Below are 19,555 nucleotides of genomic sequence, written 5' to 3'. Positions count from 1 at the left end.
TCTCAAACACACACACAAATTGAGATCTTCAAGTGGAGGTGGGTCTTAAGAACATGAGAACAGCCCTACTGGATCAGGCCCAAGGCCCATCTAGTCCAGCATCCTGTTTCACACAGTGGCTTCTGCTTCTCTCACATTTGCACACATGGTTCATAGGGGGAAAGAGAAACGCCTGGTTTAAGCAGGGCAAACAAATCACCCACAATCAAAACAAACAGTCTGATGAAGGTTGGGGTTTTTTATACTCTACTTTTCTGGAAGGAGACAGGTCCACAGCCAGATTCCTTCCATCTCGCTTTGCCATTCAGCTCCTTAATCCCTCCGCAGAGCTTCTGGAAGCCCCACCCACCGCCAAACAGCTGAGAGTCCGGGCAGTCAGGGAGCTGTAGCAGCCTGCAGGGAGCCTTTCAACAGCAGTCAAGCCTGCACAAGGCTTCTGCAGCACTTCAGGTCAGCCGGGCAGGGGAAGAAAGGAAAATTTCTGCAGGGCAGGCTGCTCCAATGTGGGGCCTGTCCCAGTGTGGGGCTAGGGGCCATTGCCCTGGTCGCCCTGCCCTAAGGATGGCCCTGAGAGTAAGAAAGCAACGATGAACTCAAATTTAAACAACCAAAACTTAGACAAGTTTTATTTTTATATTATTAATTTAAAAGGCCACTTTTAACCACCAATGGCAAATACAACTGCTCTTAAAACAGAAGACAGATAAACAGAATTGTCAAGTACACTTCTTTCCTTCCATATTTTTGGTGTGTGTGTGTGTTGTATCTATAGTGGTACATAATGATGCACATGTGCGCACACTACCTTGATAATGTCACCCCAAACAAAGCTCATTCCACTTACTGATGAACAAAATTAGAGGGAATACTGATCCCCAGCCAGAGTGGCCAATAGCCAGGGATTATGGAAGTTGTAGGCCAACATCTCCAGGGGGACCAAAGTTGAGCGTATATGGTCTCCCCGTAGTGTGAGTCATTTTATGTCCCGCTAGTATATCGCTCCGACTGAAGCTCTTTCCACACTCCAAGCATGTATATGGTTTCTCTCCTGTGTGAGTTCTTTGATGTTTCTTAAGGTATGAGTTCCGACTGAAGCTCTTTCCACACTCCAAGCATTTGTATGGTTTCTCTCCTGCGTGAATTCTCTGATGTACAATAAGTTTTTTTCTGCTACTGAAGTTTTTTCCACACTCTAAGCATGTATATGGGTTTCCCCTAGTGTGAGTTATTTTATGTCTAGCTAGTTTATCGCTCCGTCTGAAGCTCTTTCCACACTCCAAGCATGTATATGGTTTCTCTCCTGTGTGAATTCTTTGATGTAAAGTAAGTGTACTATTCAAACTGAAGCCCTTTCCACACTCCAAGCATGTATATGGTTTCTCTCCTGTGTGAATTCTTTGATGTGAAGCAAGTGTACTATTCCAACTGAAGCCCTTTCCACACTCCAAGCATGTATATGGTTTCTCTCCTGTGTGAATTCTTTGATGTAAAGTAAGTGTACTATTCCGACTGAAACTCTTTCCACACTCCAAGCATGTATATCGGTTTCCCCTAGTGTGAGTTATTTTATGTCTAGCTAGTTTATCGCTCCGTCCAAAGCCCTTTCCACACTCCAAACATGTATATGGTTTCTCTCCTGTGTGAATTCTTTGATGTAAAGTAAGTGTACTATTCCGACTGAAGCTCTTTCCACACTCCAAGCATGTATATGGGTTCTCTCCTGTGTGAATTCTCTGATGTTCAATAAGATGTGTTCTGCGACTGAAGTTCTTTCCACAGTTCAGGCATCTAAATGCTTCCTCCCCTGTATGCGTTTTTCTTCCTCTATGCACTACTTGATGTACAGTAAGGAGCCCACTCAGCCTGAACCTCTTTCCACACTCCATACATTTATATGGTTTCTCTCCTGTGAGAGTTCTTTGATGCAACAAGCCATGTGGCTCCCCCTCAATCTCGTTGTGCTGATCACCTGCTGGGAAAAGGGCAGAAGCCCAATTTTATTTTTAATACCATAGAGAGCTATAGATATACAACTGAATATATTTTAATATACGTATTGATGGCTGGTGATAGGGAAATACACTCCAAGTATGTGAAAACGCCTCTTTCAAATTAAGTGATCAATCAATCAATCAACCAATCATTTTATTTACGGCCGTAAGCCAAACAAAATTAAAACTTAAAATTAAGTGGTTCCCTCCCTCGCCCCCACCACAGTCCCCACCCCAACCCCAACACTCCCTGTATTCTTCTGAATGTGATGCCTTGCCATTGTGGAGTCAAGCAGGAATGGGAGACAGGGCGATTGATACTGGAGCAAGGCAGAGAGCGATTAAGGAGGATGCCTTCTAGCAAGTCTAATCATGATTCAGATTATCTGTAGCAGCAGGGGTTGAAGTGATCAAGAGATCCTGCCAGGCACTGAACCTAGGACTTTCTGTATGCAAAGCGGGTCTCTGTGGATGCTCTGGATGAACCCAGGAAGCTGCCATACTGAGTCAGACCCTTGGTCCACATAGCGGACTAACAGTGTTTCAGACAAGGGTTCTTCTTTTCCGGCCCTACCTGAAAATGCTGCCAGGGAATGAATTGGGAACGTCGAACACACAAAACAACCTACAAATAAAACCTATACTATTGAGCTGTGGATATTTCTAAAAAACCTCCTAAAACAGAATGACTCGAACCAGTCTTGGCCAGTTTTAGTCAGTCAGCTCACGAGGGAGGCTCTAGCACTGAGTCAATCTTCTGAGCCTTGAAGCTGGCTAGCGGTTTAATCTTTAACTTTCAAAGCCCAAAAGAAAAAGGATTCTGGTAGTTTAACTGCTGCCACCAAGTCACTTTTTAAAAGGTTTTCCTAGCGGGTCTTGAGTGACTGAAAAACCCCGTTCCACTTTGCTTCCCCTTGCTAACAGGCAAGTATAAAGACAAGTGACCCCCCCGTGTGTATGCTTGCACGTGGAGCTAATGACAGCCTGCTGAGCTCTTGAAGGCGCTTTGCACTAGAGCAGGGATTCTCAAAGTGTGGGTCCCCAGATGTAATTGGACTTCAACTCCCATAATTCCCAACCAAAGGCTACTGGGACTGGGGATTATGGGAGTTGAAGTCCAATAACATCTGGGGACCCACACGTTGAGAAACCCTGCACTAGAGGCTCCTAGCCCCAACCCTTTTCTCCCCCTCTACTGTGAGTTAAGCAAGCCCTCTGTGAGGGTTTGTGAAAACAGAGGAAAACTTTTTATTAAGTTGCTACCAACTAGTGGGGATTAGTTTACAGCTTTTTGGATGCACTTAAAAACACTTAGCTTAGTTACAAGAATATTTAAGATGCCCAGATCCCCTATAGGCGGCACATATTGAAATCTAAGTTCCAGGAACAGATATTTAGGAATTGCAGTCACACACAGAAAGTAAAACAACAGCTGTCACAAAGTCCTACTAAACAGCGTGGTGTAGTGGTTAGAGTGCTGGACTAGGACCAGGGAGACCCGAGTTCAAATCCCCATTCAGCCATGATACTTGCTGGGTGACTCTGGGCCAGTCACTTCTTTCACAGCCTAACCTACTTCACAGGGTTGGTGTGAGGAGAAACTTAAGTATGTAGTACACCGCTCTGGGCTCCTTGGAGGAAGAGCAGGATATAAAATGTAAAATAATAAATAAATAAGCAACAATAAGAAACACTTTCCCCTATGCTAGCTTCCGAAGCCACAAAGCCTCGGCTTCATACCCCTTGACACTCACCAAAATCCTGGCAAGATCAAGCCTCCTGCAATCCTCTCTTTCAAGAATCTGCAGTCACATGTGGGAGCAACCTCCATGCTGGTCACTGTCGCTCTGCACTCTCCTTCCCAGCAGCACTCAAGTCCCACCCACCTGGTGAACTGATTGGTCAGGACCTGGGGTCGCCAGTCAGTCAGACTGGCAGCGGCTTTTCCAAGGTTGCAGGCAGGAATCTCTCTCAGCCCTATCTTGGAGAAGCCAGGGAGGGAACTTGAAACCTTCTGCTCTTCCCAGAGTGGCTCCATCCCCTGAGGGGAATATCTTACAGTGCTCACACATCAAGTCTCCCTTTCATATGCAACCAGGGCAGACCCTGCTTAGCTAAGGGGACAAGTCATGCTTCCTACCACAAGACCAGCTCTTTTACAGTTTTGACAGTTTTACAGGGTTTCAGGGACTGGCAGTTCACTTCACCAGAGTAGAGTGGAACATCGGAAGCAAGCTGCCTTATACTGAGTCAGACCCTTGGTCGATCGAACTCAGCATTGTCTACACCAGGGCTGCTCAACTTTGGCCCTCCTGCAGTTGTTGGCCTACAGCTCCCATAATCCCTGGCTATTGGCCACTGTGGTTGGGGATTATGGGAGCTGTAGTCCCAAAACAGCTGGAGGGCCTAAGTTGAGCAGGCCTGGTCTACACAGACTGGCAGGGGCGCTTCAGGGTTCCAGGCAGGGGCTCTTTCCCAGCTGTACCTAGAGATGCCAGGAGGTTGAGATCAGACCTTCTGGATATAAAGCAGAAGCTCCAGCAATAAGCTCATCCCCGCTCCCCAAAAGAGGTGCCTTTACATCTCATGCAACTTCTTATGAAGAACGGCAGCTCAGAGGGGGGAGAAACATACGTTAAACTGAACAGGTTCTGTTTAAACATATAATGAAACAAAATAAAATCCACCACCCCCTCCATTCCCACGCCGAAATGGAAACACCGCACACACCTACGCAGCTACGTGCCGGTCTCTCTACTCCTTTGGAGCCCCACCCAGATGGATCCTCTCCTCCTCCTTCCAGCCAGGCGATGAGGACAGGTTTCGGAACTGGAAAACCTATTTTGGAAGAAACAAACAGGCCCATCACGTTGGACTTCAAAATGCTGAGGGATGTGAACACATGAAGCTGCTTGCTACTAGCCCTGTTCCGTCGTAATAAAATCTGTGGACATTGTACTTGTGTAGAGAGTCACCATGAGCCCCCCACCACCTGTTCTCCACGGTTACTGTGTCTGCCGTCTGCAGAGATTAACACTCAGCACTCACAGAGAGATCCTCCTGATGAAATAGTGAAAATCACTGAAAAATCAGGCTGGGGTGCCCTAGTGACTCTCAGAGAGATCCTCCTAATGAAACATGCTGGGGGTGGGTTGTGGGTGCAGTCTTGGGTACACTCTACGCGAGTCTAGTGCCCCAATTTCCGTAACAGCTTAATGATTCCTTAATGAATCAGACCACTGGTCCAATTAGCCCCATACTGTCTAGTCTGACAGTATCTCTCCCAAGCCAGAAGGAGATATTTCTCAGCCCTGCTGCCAAACTGTTTAACTGGAAATACTGGGGATGCAAAGAAAGGACTCTGCCACTGATTTACGGACATGCCAAAGCAGCCTATGTCTCCATGTAGAATTATGCTAGCTTTGTGATAGTAGTGATGCATAAAGTACTTGGCTAACTTGCAAGTTTATAAACATCCAGAAATAAGAAACAATATATTAATTTGTAACAATGAAATACTTGGCTGAATCACAAGCTTATAAAACAATATACTAATTTGTAATAGCTCATTTCTGTAACCCTATGAGCCATGTGATCTTGACAAATTAAGAAACTTAGGTAACAGTATGTATGGGAGAATGCATGAGTGAGCAACATCAAGTGTGCCCCACCCCACCCCCTCTCGAACACAAGCAATGTTTGGAAAGACACCAAAGGCCTGAAGAATCGGTGAAAACCAGGGAGAATTGCCAAAGACATTGTAAAGGAGAAAGAACTGGGAATAGAACAAAAAGGATGAGTACGTCTTGTGATCACGGAAATGGAAGTGGACTGCAGATGTACCAACCGGAGTGGAAACATCCCTTTATAAGTCAGGCAGGAAACCAGAAGACCCCTGAGAAGCACCACCACCCAGAGTGAGGCCTCCACGCTTCTTCCAACACCCCTTTCAAAGCCTGATCATCTTTGGAGTGGGGCTGGTGAGTGTGTGTGTGTGTGTGTGTGTGTGTGTGTGTGTGTGTGTGTGTGAATTAGGAGCTAGCTTGCTGTTTAACTGACTATAATAAACATGAATCATTGATTGACTAAAACCAGCTGGTGTCTGTGTCCATTTTCCTGGGGCTACCTTGTTGTTGGGCCGTGCAGTGCTAAAGGACTTAGAGTAAATAAAGGTCCTACATCCATCCCCTGTCCTAAAAGGCATCCCCTGTCCTAAAAGGGAAGAAGGACAATGAGGACTTTTAACTCCCCAGAAATACGTTTAAAAAAGTTGTGCTGTCAAGTCGGTGCTGACTTCTTGCAACCACAGATCCATGTCGTCATCTTTGGTAGAATACAGGAGGGGTTTACCATTGCCATCTCCCGCATAGTATGAGATGATGCCTTTCAGCACCTTCCTATATCGCAAAAGAGCTCTCATCCAAGCAAGCAAAACAGACTCCAGACATGATATCCGATATATTCAAGAGCTGGATACACAAACTTCCTCCAGACAAACCTGCCTATTCATGGTTTAATGGAGAATCCGAGTTATGGAGAGACAGACTGATACATCTCAAAAGATCCCTTCCCAGCAAGGTCTGGTCCTAGAAAGCCCAATTCATAAGGGGGCAGGAAGAAGGAGAATAGGGGTAGAAGAACAGCAAGGTGTGACATGCACATCAGTTAGTGTTACTTGCTTTGCAAGCTGGGTGTCTCCCCAAAGAGAATTTGTACTTTTCAAAATAGCATCAGTCAAGCTCAGGTCTGTCACCAGGAAGCCCAGGAGGCTGATCCAGGCAAACATCTCTCTGACACCCATTTCCAAGTGGAAACCTTACAGGGCAATCATAAGCAACCAGTAGAGGCATTCCACATCTGTCCACAAAGAAAGAGGAGTCCTTACCCAGAGAGGCCACCATCCCATAATTCTCCAGCATGACGTCCCTGTACAGAGCTCTTGAGCCTGGATCCAGGAGGGCCCATTCCTCCCAGGTGAAATACACAGCCACCTCCCTAAAGGAGCCTGGAGCCTGAAAAAAGGGAAATATTCACTTTCCAGAAATAACTCTTCCTCCAGCCTGCACAGAAACGCACACAGGAAAGTTTTTTGGGAAATGTTCTAGCTGAAAAGAGATTTGATAATGGCTCCTAAACATGTATTGGCATCCTGGTTTTAGTTCTTCTTTAATTAAAAATGAGTAAAATGACAACAATTTGTTAATAATACTAGTCATGACTAATAATTCAGAAAATAAAATAAGTAAAAATTCCTCCTGAATTTTATGATATGCTGCTTTCAATCCCTTCAGTGAAAACTCTTGGCTGTCAAGGATTACACAGGCACAGGAGTGCTTGTGTATTATGGATGGAGAGGCAAGACAGCATTCAGTCAAGTGATGTCGCCTGAACCCCCCCTCAACCTTCGGTGGTTGCTCAAAGCATTTCCTTTGCAGAGTTTTGCTATAACAGGGATTTTAAAGCTCAGAATCACCTGCTGAACAAGTCTATCAGTTCTTAATGAATCTGTGAAAAAATGGCCAAGTTACAAGGCGCAGAAGTTGAAAACCAGACATTTATTGTTTGTTTATTATATTTGTACACCGCCCCAAACTTCCATCTCTGGTCGGTTTACAGCATGAAACTCCAAAGCCACGGTTAGGTCTTTCCCCCACCTCTATACTTACAATGGGAGGTTTTGCAAACTAATGGACAGACTGTCTTCTGCAGAGACCTCTTTCACAGGATTGTTGAAATAAACATGTTTTGAATTTCTACCAGTTATGAAAACTGCTCTGAAAGCTGGGGAGGAGTGTTTCAGCAATGTTTAAGAAGAATTTGGCAACATGTGCCTCTGAGCATGGGGTGATTGCTATCACCTTGGCAGACAACTATAATCCACACCATTAGGAAAAGAGGGTCAGCACTCACCCTAAACTCAGCGGCACATATTACCAAATGCCCCAGTTTTTAATGTTGCCACCAGCCTATGCAGGTAGTGGACCAGAGCATGGAGGAGCTAGCTAATTTGTGTTTCTGTGGTTATGATTTTGTAAGCCAGTACAATATCTCAGACTGGATATCAGATCTCATGTCACCATGGCATGATTATCATGAGCCATTTAATTTGCTTGCTTTTTGGAGCTCCGTTGGAGCTGTCACACCCATCGCTATCCCTGTAAACCAAAGGCTGCTCTGGATATAGAAATTGGCCACTCCTGCATTAATTGATCAGAGTTGTAACAAGTTGTCATAGATTCCTGGATCTGAGCTATCAGACTGGCCATTCTCTCTGCCAGTTCTCTCTGGCAGACTTAATAGTTGGTTTAAATGATTGCTTCCTCGGTGTTTTTTCCCCTTCCTTGACAGTAAATTGACAGTTGCAATTACGGATCTGCTATTTATTCATTTAGCCAGAAGCTAAAACACCTTGCCAAATCTGTAGTTTGGTTCTCAGTGGGCAGTACCTATAACTTGCAGCACCACAAGCCACAGAGAAGGGTCCCTCCAAGCTCCTGAAAGGAGGAGGCACCCCAGGTGTGCCTTGCACTCTGCCCTCATGATCCATCTCCTACCTGAGCGGGCTGCATTGCAGAAGATTCCTCTCCACTCCAAGCTGAAGATGATCTAGAATGTGACACCGACGTCATTCTGCTACCTGTCAGGGAGAGAAAAGTAATGGAAAGGTATTTATCCTTCACACCCATGTAATACTTCACTTCTTTGGCTAATCTGAAACTCTTACATCCTTCATAGATGCAGGTTCTGATCCAGAAATGCCCGAGAGCAGAAAGTCCAACGTATCTCAATTCATTTTGTCCCACACTGTCCCCTCTTTTTCACAGACTTTCCTTTCTCTGCCCATCAAGCCACATCATCCCTTCTCAAAATCTCTCTGCAAAATTTGCTTCTGCAAACCTTTTCCTGGTCCGCCAAAGATGCACTTTTCCTGCTGTATTTTTTGTTCCTGCTGTATTTTTTTGCCTCAGGTCAAATTCTGCCACGATTCTCTCAGCAAGCCGAGAATTTCACTGAGATGGTAATGCAAGATCACAAGCCATGAGCCTTCTCCGACTCCCATTTCTTTTGCAGTGACAAAGAGGCTGGGCACTTGGCATATGACTTGAAGCATGGTTGCTTCTTAGTTTTCCCTCTCTCCTGAAGCCTTTGACTTAAGCTCCTAGTCCTCAGCATAAAAGGAGATGAAGCCTAAACATGGATAATTTCATTTGCCACTTGCTACCCTGGATTGTCTCCCCCACTCTGCAGAACTCTGAGAAGGAGGAAGTCATCATCAAGGCCTGATTCAGAGGCATCTTGGACCAAGAAAGAAGGTGAACTGAACTCTTTTGCCAAATACCAGAGCCTGACCCTACACCACCTGAGGGAACAGCACCCCTAACAATATAAATTGAACTAACAGGCAACTAGGATTACTGATTTCCGCACAAAGGGACATGAAGTCACTATAATGAAGGCAAGTCTGGAGAAACCTCTTGTCCAATTTCATCCTCGGCAGCAGTGAATTTATTTTATTCCATTTATGTGGGTTTAGCAGGGCTGCTCCTACAGATGTTGGCCTACAACTCCCATAACCCCTGGCTATTGGCCACTGTGGCTGGGGATTATGGGAGTTGTAGTCCACAGACAACTGGGGGTCCTATCACCGTGATATGAAAGATGTAAACTAATTTTATGCAGTACTACATTTGGTTTGCATACAAAAAGTTCTTCTTTTAATTAATTTAGACTCTTTAAACTGAAATATATATATACAATATGCAAATAACACCAATATATAATGCCAAAAGTGTGTACAAGTATCACATTAAAAGTATATAAATATGTATTGTATTACTCTCCATCTGCCAAGCTAATTGTCCTTCTCTGTTGAGACTCGTCTCTCAAATCCTCAAAGGTAAAAGTGCATGAAGGTAGATTTGTACTAACAACAGTGTAGATTCTTGTATAGGACTGTAGCTGGAAAGTAACAGCTGGAGAGGAGCTGATAACTTATCTTCAAAAATTGGAGAATGGTGAAAACAACATGGAGAGTGTTGTAGTTTTCTAATCTTGCTGAAAGCACCAATGGGGAAAGTGTTGGAAACTGAACCTGGTTGTGACAAAACTTCTGGATAATGATAATGTTTCATCAAATAGCCATAATGATAATGTTTTGTGGCCAATAGCCATAATCCCTGGCTATTGGCCACTGTGGCTGGGGATTATGGGAGTTGTAGTCCTTATGGGAGTTGCAGTCCACAGACAGCTGGGGGTCCTAAATTGAGCAGGCCGAGTTTAGAGCACGTGTTTCTGCTCAAGCTTTCAAGGTGGCTAACAACCCATTAAAACAAGTCAACAAATAATACATTCTATAAATATCAATTAAAAAACACAATGTATAATAAAAATAAAGCCACATAAACTGATCCGAGGTAGAACAGAAGGAGCAGCAAATTATCCAGTGGGATTTCTACGACTAAATATAAAGAAGATTAAATTATTAACAATGGGTACAGCATCAGAATTCATAATGAAGACACTGAAGTGGTGGATAAAGTTATAGTGTGCCGTCAAGTCGATTTCGACTCCTGTCGCCCACAGAGCCCTGTGGTTTTCTCTTGGTAGAATACAGGAGGGGTTTACCATTGCCTCCTCCCACACAATATGAGATGAGTCCTTTCAGCATCTTCCTATATCGCTGCTGCCCAATATAGGTGTTTCCCCATAGTCTGGGAAACATACCAGTGGGGATTCAAACCAGCAACCTTCTGCTTGTTTGTTAGTCCAGCATTTCCCCGCTGCTCCACCTAAGGTGCTCCCTTTGGTGGATAGCTTCTGCCTTTTTAGGATCGACCATCAACAGTAAAGGATCCAGCAGTCAAGAAATACGCCGCAGACTAACACTTGGTAGGGTTGCAACGAAGGCCTTGGAAAGGATATTTAGATGCCATGACGTGTCTACATCTACAAAGATTAGAATCGTTCGGACAATGGTTTTTCCCGTGACCCTCTATGGATGCGAAAACTGGACTTTGAAGAAGCAAGATAGAAAAAGTATTGACACTTTTGAACTCTGGTGTTGGAGAAGACTTTTGAGGATACTACGGACAGCCAGCAAAACAAACAAATGGATCATAGAACAAATCAGGGTGGATTGGATTTAAATCAAATCGATTTAAATCGATTAAATACCAAGTGTTAGTCTGCGGCGTATTTCTTGACTGCTGGATCCTTTACTGTTGATGTTCGATCCTAAAAAGGCAGAAGCTATCCACCAAAGGGAGCACCTTAGGTGGAGCAGCGGGGAAATGCTGGACTAACTAGTCAGTAAGACTAGATTTAAATCATCTTACAGAAACCTCTGGAAGAGCATGACATTATGAATGGATTAATGGAATTCATTTACCAAAAAAATTAAACATTGCATATATACAGCCTCATGCTACATAATTAAAAACTAATCCTTATTTCATGATGAATAACCTTTGGACTATAATGTATCTTAAATAGAAAACTATCTTTAGATACATTTTTCCCCTCAAAAAGCATTTTATTTTTAAAAATTAAATTTAAATTTGGATTTAAATTAACAAATCCAATTTAATTTTTTTAATCCGATTTTTATTTTTATTTTAATCCACCCTGGAACAAATCAATCCAGAATTTTCACTCAAGGCATAAATGACCAGGCTCAAACTATCATATTTTGGACACATTATGCGAAGACCCAGGTCCCTTAAGAAGTCCATAACGCTGGGAAAAGTTGAAGGAAAAAGAAGACGAGGACGACCAGCAGCAGCAAGGTGGATGGACTCGAAATAAATGCAACACTGAGAGACCTTAAAGACCAAGTTGGAGACAAATCATCCTGGAGAGGATCTACCTATGTGGTAGCTAAGAGTCGATACCGACTTGCCCGCGCTTAAGCAAGCAAGCAAGCAAGTAAAGATCAGATGCCAGCCTAAGCAACTCACTTTCCAGAAACACAACAACAAGCGGTATTTCTTTGCACTCTTCCTGATGGAGAATGGAGAGGGTGCTTCGTGGTTGTAGGAGGCGCGTGCAATGGGAACTCGGAGACTTAGCGCCAGTTTGGAGCTGGATTGCAAAGAGAAGTCCAGAGATTCCGATAGGGACTTTTTCCATCAAAACAACGGGGCTCCCCCCCACCTCTACGTTTCCCCCCACTCACCCCCGAAATCTAGCACCTTTCTCTCCTTGTTGCTCCTCACAAGGAAACTTCTCTCCTTTCCAGAAATCAAATAATGCAAATCACTGAGCTACAGATAGGAAAACAGTCAGACGCGCAGCCTTCACTTCCGGCTTCCATTTGAACATATGCGAGGCACGAGGAGCAATCCGCACTATTGAGAAGCACTGAGAGAAAAATCCCACCATGATGATGAGAGACCCAACCATAACTCTTGTAAAGTCAGCAGTAACGAAGACATTTTGCTGTACACCTCGGATGTCCATTCACCAGAATTCCAGGAGTCAATGGACGGGAGGTGTAACACTTCTGCTGTGGAAGAAAAGCGGCTCTCCAATTTTGCGGGATGCTTCTGCCCCGCATATGGCGGTGGCTGTCGAGAGGAAACCGGAAGTGGGGACTGTATGCCGTCCTCTTTTCTTACCTCTACGTCTGATTTCTGGAAAGGAGAGTATTTGATTGGTGAGGACGGAGCTGCCGGAATCTGAAAAATGCAACGTGCTCCCTGAAAAATGCAATAAAAATGCAAGCGTGGAAAATAATGCAATGTTTGGGAGACGAATGGAAAGAAAAGCAGAGGGAGAGATCCTGTTCTTTGGGTGGAGAGATATGGAGAAAGTCCCTGGTGGAACCGTAGGGCTTCTCTTGCAAGCCAGAGCAAAAAAGTGACGCCAAGTCAAATGCTTTCTATTTCACGATCCTCCCTTCTCCATCGGGGGCGGCGGGGGGCGGGTTCCAGAGAAATGCTGCACGCTGTTTTTGTCCTCTGGAGAGAGCCTTTCATTTCACTTCCTTGTCCAAACGGAGCTTCCTCATTTTCTCTCCTGCTCCGCAAGCACATGACGGGGCTGAAATTCTTTCTAATCTCAAGGCACGAAAAGGCTCTATAATCCCCAGGCGGATTCCCTTGTGACCCGGCCATATTGGCAAACAAGTGGTTTAGTATCACCCCTTATGGAAAACTATGTTTGTGGGGGGGCTGGCATCTTATTTTGGCTAGCAGCAGGATTGTTCACTGGACTTCTTCTCTGCTCAACCTTTGTTCAGTTTTGGTTGGTTGATTTATTTTTATTGTAAATTCTGCTTTTTAAAAGATCCTATATAGATTACATCAGGCGTTCTCAAAATTGGGGCCCAGGTGTTGTTGGACTACAACTCCCATCATTCCCAGCCTTCATTCATTGTGGCTGGAGATGATGGAAGTTGTAGTCCAACAACATCTGGGGACCCAAATTTCAGAACCTCTGGATGACATGTTTAAGTGATTTTTGTAATTTTAATGTGTTGGTAGCCACCTTGAGAACCACAGGAAGACATGATCTAAATCTCAGAATAAAATCAATTCACTGTTTCCAGGGGTCAAATTGCACCAGAGGCTTCTCTTTTCCTAAATGCCTCTTTGCAGGAGTTTTGGTTATCCTGATTTATATTGTTAAGAGCTTAAGGTCTGGGTAATCTTCCCTCCGGGAATGCCTGGCCAGGATCTGGGATTTGACAAAAGAGCAAATCTTTCTGAATGGCCCAGGATACCTCTGAATAAGGCGGCTTGATGGCTTTCTGAGGGTGGGGGTGGAGGGCAAGGTGACTGCAGAGCCATTAGAAAGCAATGAAAGGTCATAATGCAAATTTCAAAAGTGGGGGAGATGTTGCAGGAGAGTCCAAGGGGAAAATGTGAATAGATGAAATCATCTGTGTTTAGGCTTAGTTTCTGTTGGGGATGAGGACTAGGAGTCAATGGCTTAATGGAAGAGGCAAAACTAAGAAGCAAAGTGTGGTGGGGAAGCCCTTTGTCTGCTTCACGACATGCTTTTACTTGCTTGCTGCCCTTCTGTTATGGAGGAAGAGCAGCCCCTCCCCAGGGCCAGATTACAGACTTTGTAGGCCCTGCTAGGCACTCTCATAATAGTAGCTCACCCCCCACCCAACCCCGAGAAAGATCTATAGACCAATATTTCCATTGTGTACAATGTATAGGTCTCCCTAATGTGTCCTATAATATGTCTTATGTGTCAGAATGGGCATTGGCAGGGCTGGATAATGAATGGCTTTATCATTATTTCCTCCATAAGACGTTGTATTGGGAAGGGGAGAGTTTGTCTTACAAGTTTGAACTCTTTCAGCTTCAGCTTATACTTGTTGGCCTCCTGTCGTACTGCTTGGGAAATCGTGTTTAAAAAGTTTAAAACCATCTCACTTGTTTACTCACACACACAGATGGGAAGGCTGTGTGTGTGTGATCTCTTTCTCTCACACAAACAATTCCAATCTAAACACAAACACACAAATGAAATCCTTCAAATAGGAAGGACTCTGCAGACAAGCAGACACGTGGTTCACTGATTGATTCTTGATTGAATGCCGTCAAGTCTGTGTTGACTCTTAGCGACCACATGGATAGATTTTCCCCAGGGTGATCTCTGTCTTCAGCTTGGCCTTTTTAAGGTCTCAGGGTGTTAACCAACGGGTTACTATCTACTTGGTAGACGAAAGCCAATTTTGTACGTACCAAGGAGGAGAAAACTTTATAGTTCAAAGAAACTTTATTGAATTCTGCAGAATAACAAAGTGGCCGTCTAGGGGATAGCTCCCAAAGACAAGATGGACCCCCAAGATGTTGTCCATCCAAAGCTTTTATACAACAATTGATACATCTGAATACATCATCATTCACAACAAGCCAGCCAGGTAGTCCGGCAGTACAACTCCATATTAGGCCAACAGGCTTACAATACAATAAAGGAGTGCTTACGCAGCTTTCGAGGAGGCAGTTCAGATACCAGCATCATCACCTCTCCCGACCAGTAGGCCAGAACAAAGCAAGGCATAGAGAATACATACTATGTTGCAAGTTACAAGGTCTGCAAGGCACAAAGTATGAGAACCAAAGCATACTAAGCAGATTCTTTCCCACTGACATACGTTCAGGAATACAAGATGGAGGGGACTCTTGCTCTCTTCAGCTACCATCCAAATGGTGTAGCAAGAGCTCAGTTCTCCATTAACTATATACCCTAGGATCAATACATATAGATCAATATAAAATGCTTAGATTCACGGGTAATGTGGTGCATTCATTGCTGTCCTAATCTCAAGTCTGCATATGTTTCATACAGGTGGGAAAGAGAAAAATACACAGCAGCTTCTAAGCTAGAGGAAGAAACCACACACACACACACACACACACAACATTTTCGTAAGCTCTTGGGAGCTTCGTAGACCCTAGCACTGTGCCTCTTGTGCCCAATGGATAATCCAGTCCTGCCCCTTTCACTTCTGAGGGATGCCCCTCCCCCGCATATGGATGGTTGTGACATTCAAATGGGAGCCGGGAGTGAGTGCTGTGCCTTGAGTCTTTTCCTAGCTCTAGCCCAGAGAATGCATCTTCCGATTTCTCCAAAGAGAGAAAAGTTGTGAGAGGTTTCGCAGGCGAGGAGTTGTAGGGAGCAGAGAGGGACAGATGCGAAGTTTGGCAGGTGACTCAGTGGAGCGAAAAGCAGAGGGGAGGAGGATCGGGTTGTTTGGGTGGAGGGAGCTGAGGAGAAGCCCTTTTCGGCACTTCAGGGCTTCCCTTCCCTTGCACAGCAATCCAGCTGCAATGAGGCGCCAAGCCTCGTGGCTTCCATTGAGCGACAACCCTCTTCCTGCAAGACCCTCTAAAAGAACAATCTCCTTTCTCCATCAGGGAGGGAAATGCTGCTCGTGTGTGTTGGAAGTTAAAGGACTTTGCGCTGTCTCTTTGTCTCAGACAGTGGAGGACAGACTAGTAAGTCAGAGGGCTAGAGAGTCAAGACATTGGTCATCCCTTCTCCACTGCTCTGATGCTATCCCTTTGAAATGTAGATTGCTACTCTTAGGGATTCAACTTCCTCCTTCCTCTCTCTCTTCCTACCTGCCCACCTACCTTGCAACGTGGCAAGCCTCTCTCCCTGCACCATATGTGCAGAGAAGATGCAGAATCCATCTGCATCCAGATAGATAGATAGATTAGAGATCCTAACTCCTCACTTTCTTATCTAGAATGGAGTTCCTTAATAAATGCCTTTTATATTGATTTGAAACTATGAATTGGCTCCAAGTTACTTTACTCTCAGCACACATGCATGCTTAACTAAACTACCGCTGTGTTGTGCCTCTGTGCACTCTGCTATAATGAGAAGGATTCTCTCACCACAGAGAATTTCCAACAGTGTGCTTCCTGGAGGAGATTCTTTTCCGTTCTTTACGGAGTTTCCTCCTCGCTTTCCCTCCTGCTGCTCCCATCCCAAGCACATGAGCAGTGAGGCCTACCACTTGTTCTCTTGACCCTTGTCAAACATAGCTTGTTCTATCTAGCAGGGAGGCTGTTGTAGGAGGCCTGGTAGAAATAATAAATGCTTCTCTGAGGGAGTGAAGGATGCCTCCTTGTCTTAAGGAGGCAATTATTAGACCTCTTCTTAAGAAGCCTGCATTAGATCCCTCAGAGTTGAGCAACTATAGGCCTGTTTCCAATCTCCCATGGCTGGGCAAGGTAATTGAGAAGGTGGTGGGCTCTCAGCTCCAAGCGGTCTTGGAGGAAACTGATTATCCTGACCCATTTCAAACTGGTTTTCGGGTGGGCTATGGGGTGGAGACCGCCTTGGTCGGCCTGATGGATGATCTCCAATTGGGAATTGACAGAGGAAGTGTGACTGTGTTGGTCCTTTTGGATCTCCCGGCGGTTTTCGGTACTATCGACCATAGTATCCTTCTGGAACGTCTGAGGGTGTTGGGGGTGGGGGGCACTGTTTTACAGTGGTTCCGCTCCTACCTCTCGGACAGATTCCAGATGGTGTCGATTGGAGATTGTTGCTCTTCGAAATCTGAGCTTAAGCATGGTGTCCCTCAAGGCTCCATACTTTCTCCAAGGCTTTTATCATCTACATGAAACTGCTGGGAGAGATCATCAGGGGATTTGGAGCTGGGTGTTATCAGTATGCTGATGACACCCAAATCTACTTCTCCATGTCAGCTTCTTCAGGAGAAGGCATAACTTTCCTAAATGCTTGCCTGGAAGCAGTAATGGGCTGGATGAGGGAGAATAAACTGAAACTGAATCCAGATAAGATGGAGGTACAGTACTTATTGTGAGGGGTCAGAACTCTAGGGACGATTTTGATCTGCGTGTTCTAGATGGGGTTAGACTTCCCCAAAAGGAACAGGTTCGCAGTCTGGGAGTACTTCTGGATCCACATCTCTCCCTGGTTTCTCAGGATGAGGCGGTGGCTAGGGGTGCTTTTTATCAGCTTCGGCTGATATGCCAGCTGCATCCGTTTCTTGAGATGAACGACCTCAAAACAGTGGTACATTTGTTAGTAACCTCCAGACTTGACTTCTGCAATGCGCTCTATGTGGGACTGCCTTTGTACGTAGTCCGGAAGCTTCAGTTGGTACAGAACGCGGTGGCCAGGTTGGTCTCTGGGTCATCTCGGAGAGACCACATCACTCCTTTGTTGATAGAGTTACACTGGCTGCCAATAGGTTTCCGGGCAAAATACAAAGTGCTTGTCATAACTTATAATGCCCTAAATGGCTTAGGCCCTGAGTATCTAAGAGAATGTCTTCTTCATTATGATCCCCACCGCCCACTGAGGTCATCCGGAGAGGTCCGTCTCCAGTTGCCGCCAGATCGGCTGGTGGCCACACAGGGACGGGTTTTTTCAGTTGCTGCCCCGAGACTGTGGAATGCGCTCCCTGCTGAGATACGATCCTCCGCATCTCTGACAATTTTTTGAAAGCATTTGAAAACCCACCTCTTCACCCAAGCTTTTTCTGTTCTTTAAAAATTTTAAGGTTTTAATTCTTGATTGATTTTAAATTGTTAAATTGTTTTAAGTTTTTGTATATATTTTAACTTGTTTTATATTATTGTTAACTGCCCAGAGACAAAAGTTTGGGGCGGTGTACAAATGTAATAAATGAATGAATGAATGAATGAATAAATAATGGGGGGCGGGCTGAAGTTCAGCAGGGCTGCTTTATAGCCCCAAGGCAGATTCTCCTGGGTCTCGTCTTGGCCTTCTGGAAAGATATTCGTTTAGACCAGCATCTGATTCCAGCTACCTGCTGAATTATTTATGGCTGAATTTGTTCTGCCTTTAAAAAACTAATTTTGATTTATTTTTGTTGCATGTTAATTTATTTTTGATATTTTCAGTATTTTTTCTTAGTTGATTTTTGTTATTTTAACAGCTTGGTAGCAGCCCTGAGTGGAAAGACATACCATAAACCTTTTAAAATGTAAAATGTATTTGCTGCTGGGGGGGGGGGGGGGATTGGATCCGAGGTTTCTCCAGACTAGGCTTCCCCAAACTGCGGCCCTCTAGATGTTGCTGAACTACAACTCCCAGCATCCCTAGCCACAGTTTATTGTGGCTGGGTATGCTGGGAGTTGTAGTTCAGCAACATCTGGAGGGCCGCAGTTTGGGGAAGCCTGCTCCAGACCATCCATCCCTTCAAAGGTAGAGTAACTTTTATTCAGGTTCCTTGCAGGGATTTCAGTAAACCAGATTGTTAGTCCCTTAAACTTGTGGTGTTAAGGTGTTCAGTGCTTCAGTGCTGAGGCAAAGAGCTCACCTTCCTTCATGATCCATGATGCCTCTGAATCAGGCCTCAATGGCTTCCTCCTCTTCAGAGTCCTGTAGCGTGGGAGAAACACTGGAGGGGAGGGTTCAGGGAAGAAAGTGATGAATGGAACTATCTGTATTGGGAATGAGGACTAGGAGCTTAAGTCAAATCTTAGAAACAAAGTCTGAGAGGAAGCCCTTTTTCTGCTTCACGTTCTGCTTATGCCCCTAAAGAGAGGAGAGCTGGTCTTGTGGCAGCAAGCATGACTTGTGTCCTTAGCTAAGAAGAGTCTGCTCTGGTTGCATATGCATGGGAGACTTGATGTGTGAGCACTGCAAGATATTCCCCTTAGGGCATAAAGCCGCTCTGGGAAGAGCAAAAGGTTCCCAGTTCCCTCCCTGGCTTCTCCAAGATAGAGCTGAGAGAGATTCCTGCCTGTAACCTTGGAGAAGCTGCTGCCAGTCTGTGAAGACAATACTGAGCTAGATAGACCAGTGGTCTGACTCAGTATATGGCAGCTTCCTATGTTCCTAAATCAAGGGTTCCCTTCATTGGGCCCCCAGATGATAGGGGCTATTGGGAGGAGGCCTTAGCTCAGTGGTGGAGCATCTGCTAAACTTTGCATGCAGAAGGTCTCAGGTTCAATCCCTGGCAGCATCTCCAGGCAGACCTGGAAAAGACTCTTGCATAAAATCTGGAGAGTGGCTGCCAGTCAGTGTTAACAATGCTGAGCTAAATGGACCAGTGGTCTGACTCAGTAAAAGGCAGCTTCCTATGGGCAGAGAAGGGA

General features: G+C 44.9%; 2 protein-coding genes across 2 annotated transcripts in view; both read right to left on the bottom strand.

Annotated features, from left to right (window-relative positions):
• Nucleotides 1–598: 598 nt before the first annotated feature.
• Nucleotides 599–19,555, bottom strand: part of LOC128343898 (zinc finger protein 721-like) — a 61,504-nt gene continuing 42,547 nt past the window's right edge. Inside the window, 2 exon segments of the mRNA XM_053293331.1 lie at nucleotides 599–1,755; nucleotides 12,816–12,822. Of these exon segments, the coding sequence (XP_053149306.1) occupies nucleotides 903–1,755; nucleotides 12,816–12,822 (860 nt within the window). The 3' untranslated portion in view covers nucleotides 599–902.
• On the bottom strand, nucleotides 3,149–12,157 carry LOC128347565 (zinc finger protein 560-like). Its single transcript, XM_053302525.1, has 5 exons — nucleotides 11,948–12,157; nucleotides 8,546–8,628; nucleotides 6,877–7,003; nucleotides 4,722–4,829; nucleotides 3,149–3,622 (listed from the first exon to the last, which is right to left on the bottom strand). Exons 1-5 carry the CDS (start codon nucleotides 12,117–12,119, stop codon nucleotides 3,594–3,596), a joined length of 519 nt encoding a protein of 172 aa, XP_053158500.1. The 5' UTR covers nucleotides 12,120–12,157; the 3' UTR covers nucleotides 3,149–3,593.

This window comes from Hemicordylus capensis, chromosome 2 (genome assembly GCF_027244095.1).
Source record: "Hemicordylus capensis ecotype Gifberg chromosome 2, rHemCap1.1.pri, whole genome shotgun sequence".
NCBI lineage: Eukaryota > Metazoa > Chordata > Lepidosauria > Squamata > Cordylidae > Hemicordylus > Hemicordylus capensis.
The sequence above is the reverse complement of the archived record's forward strand: the minus strand, read 5'-3'. Positions and strand labels throughout refer to the sequence as shown.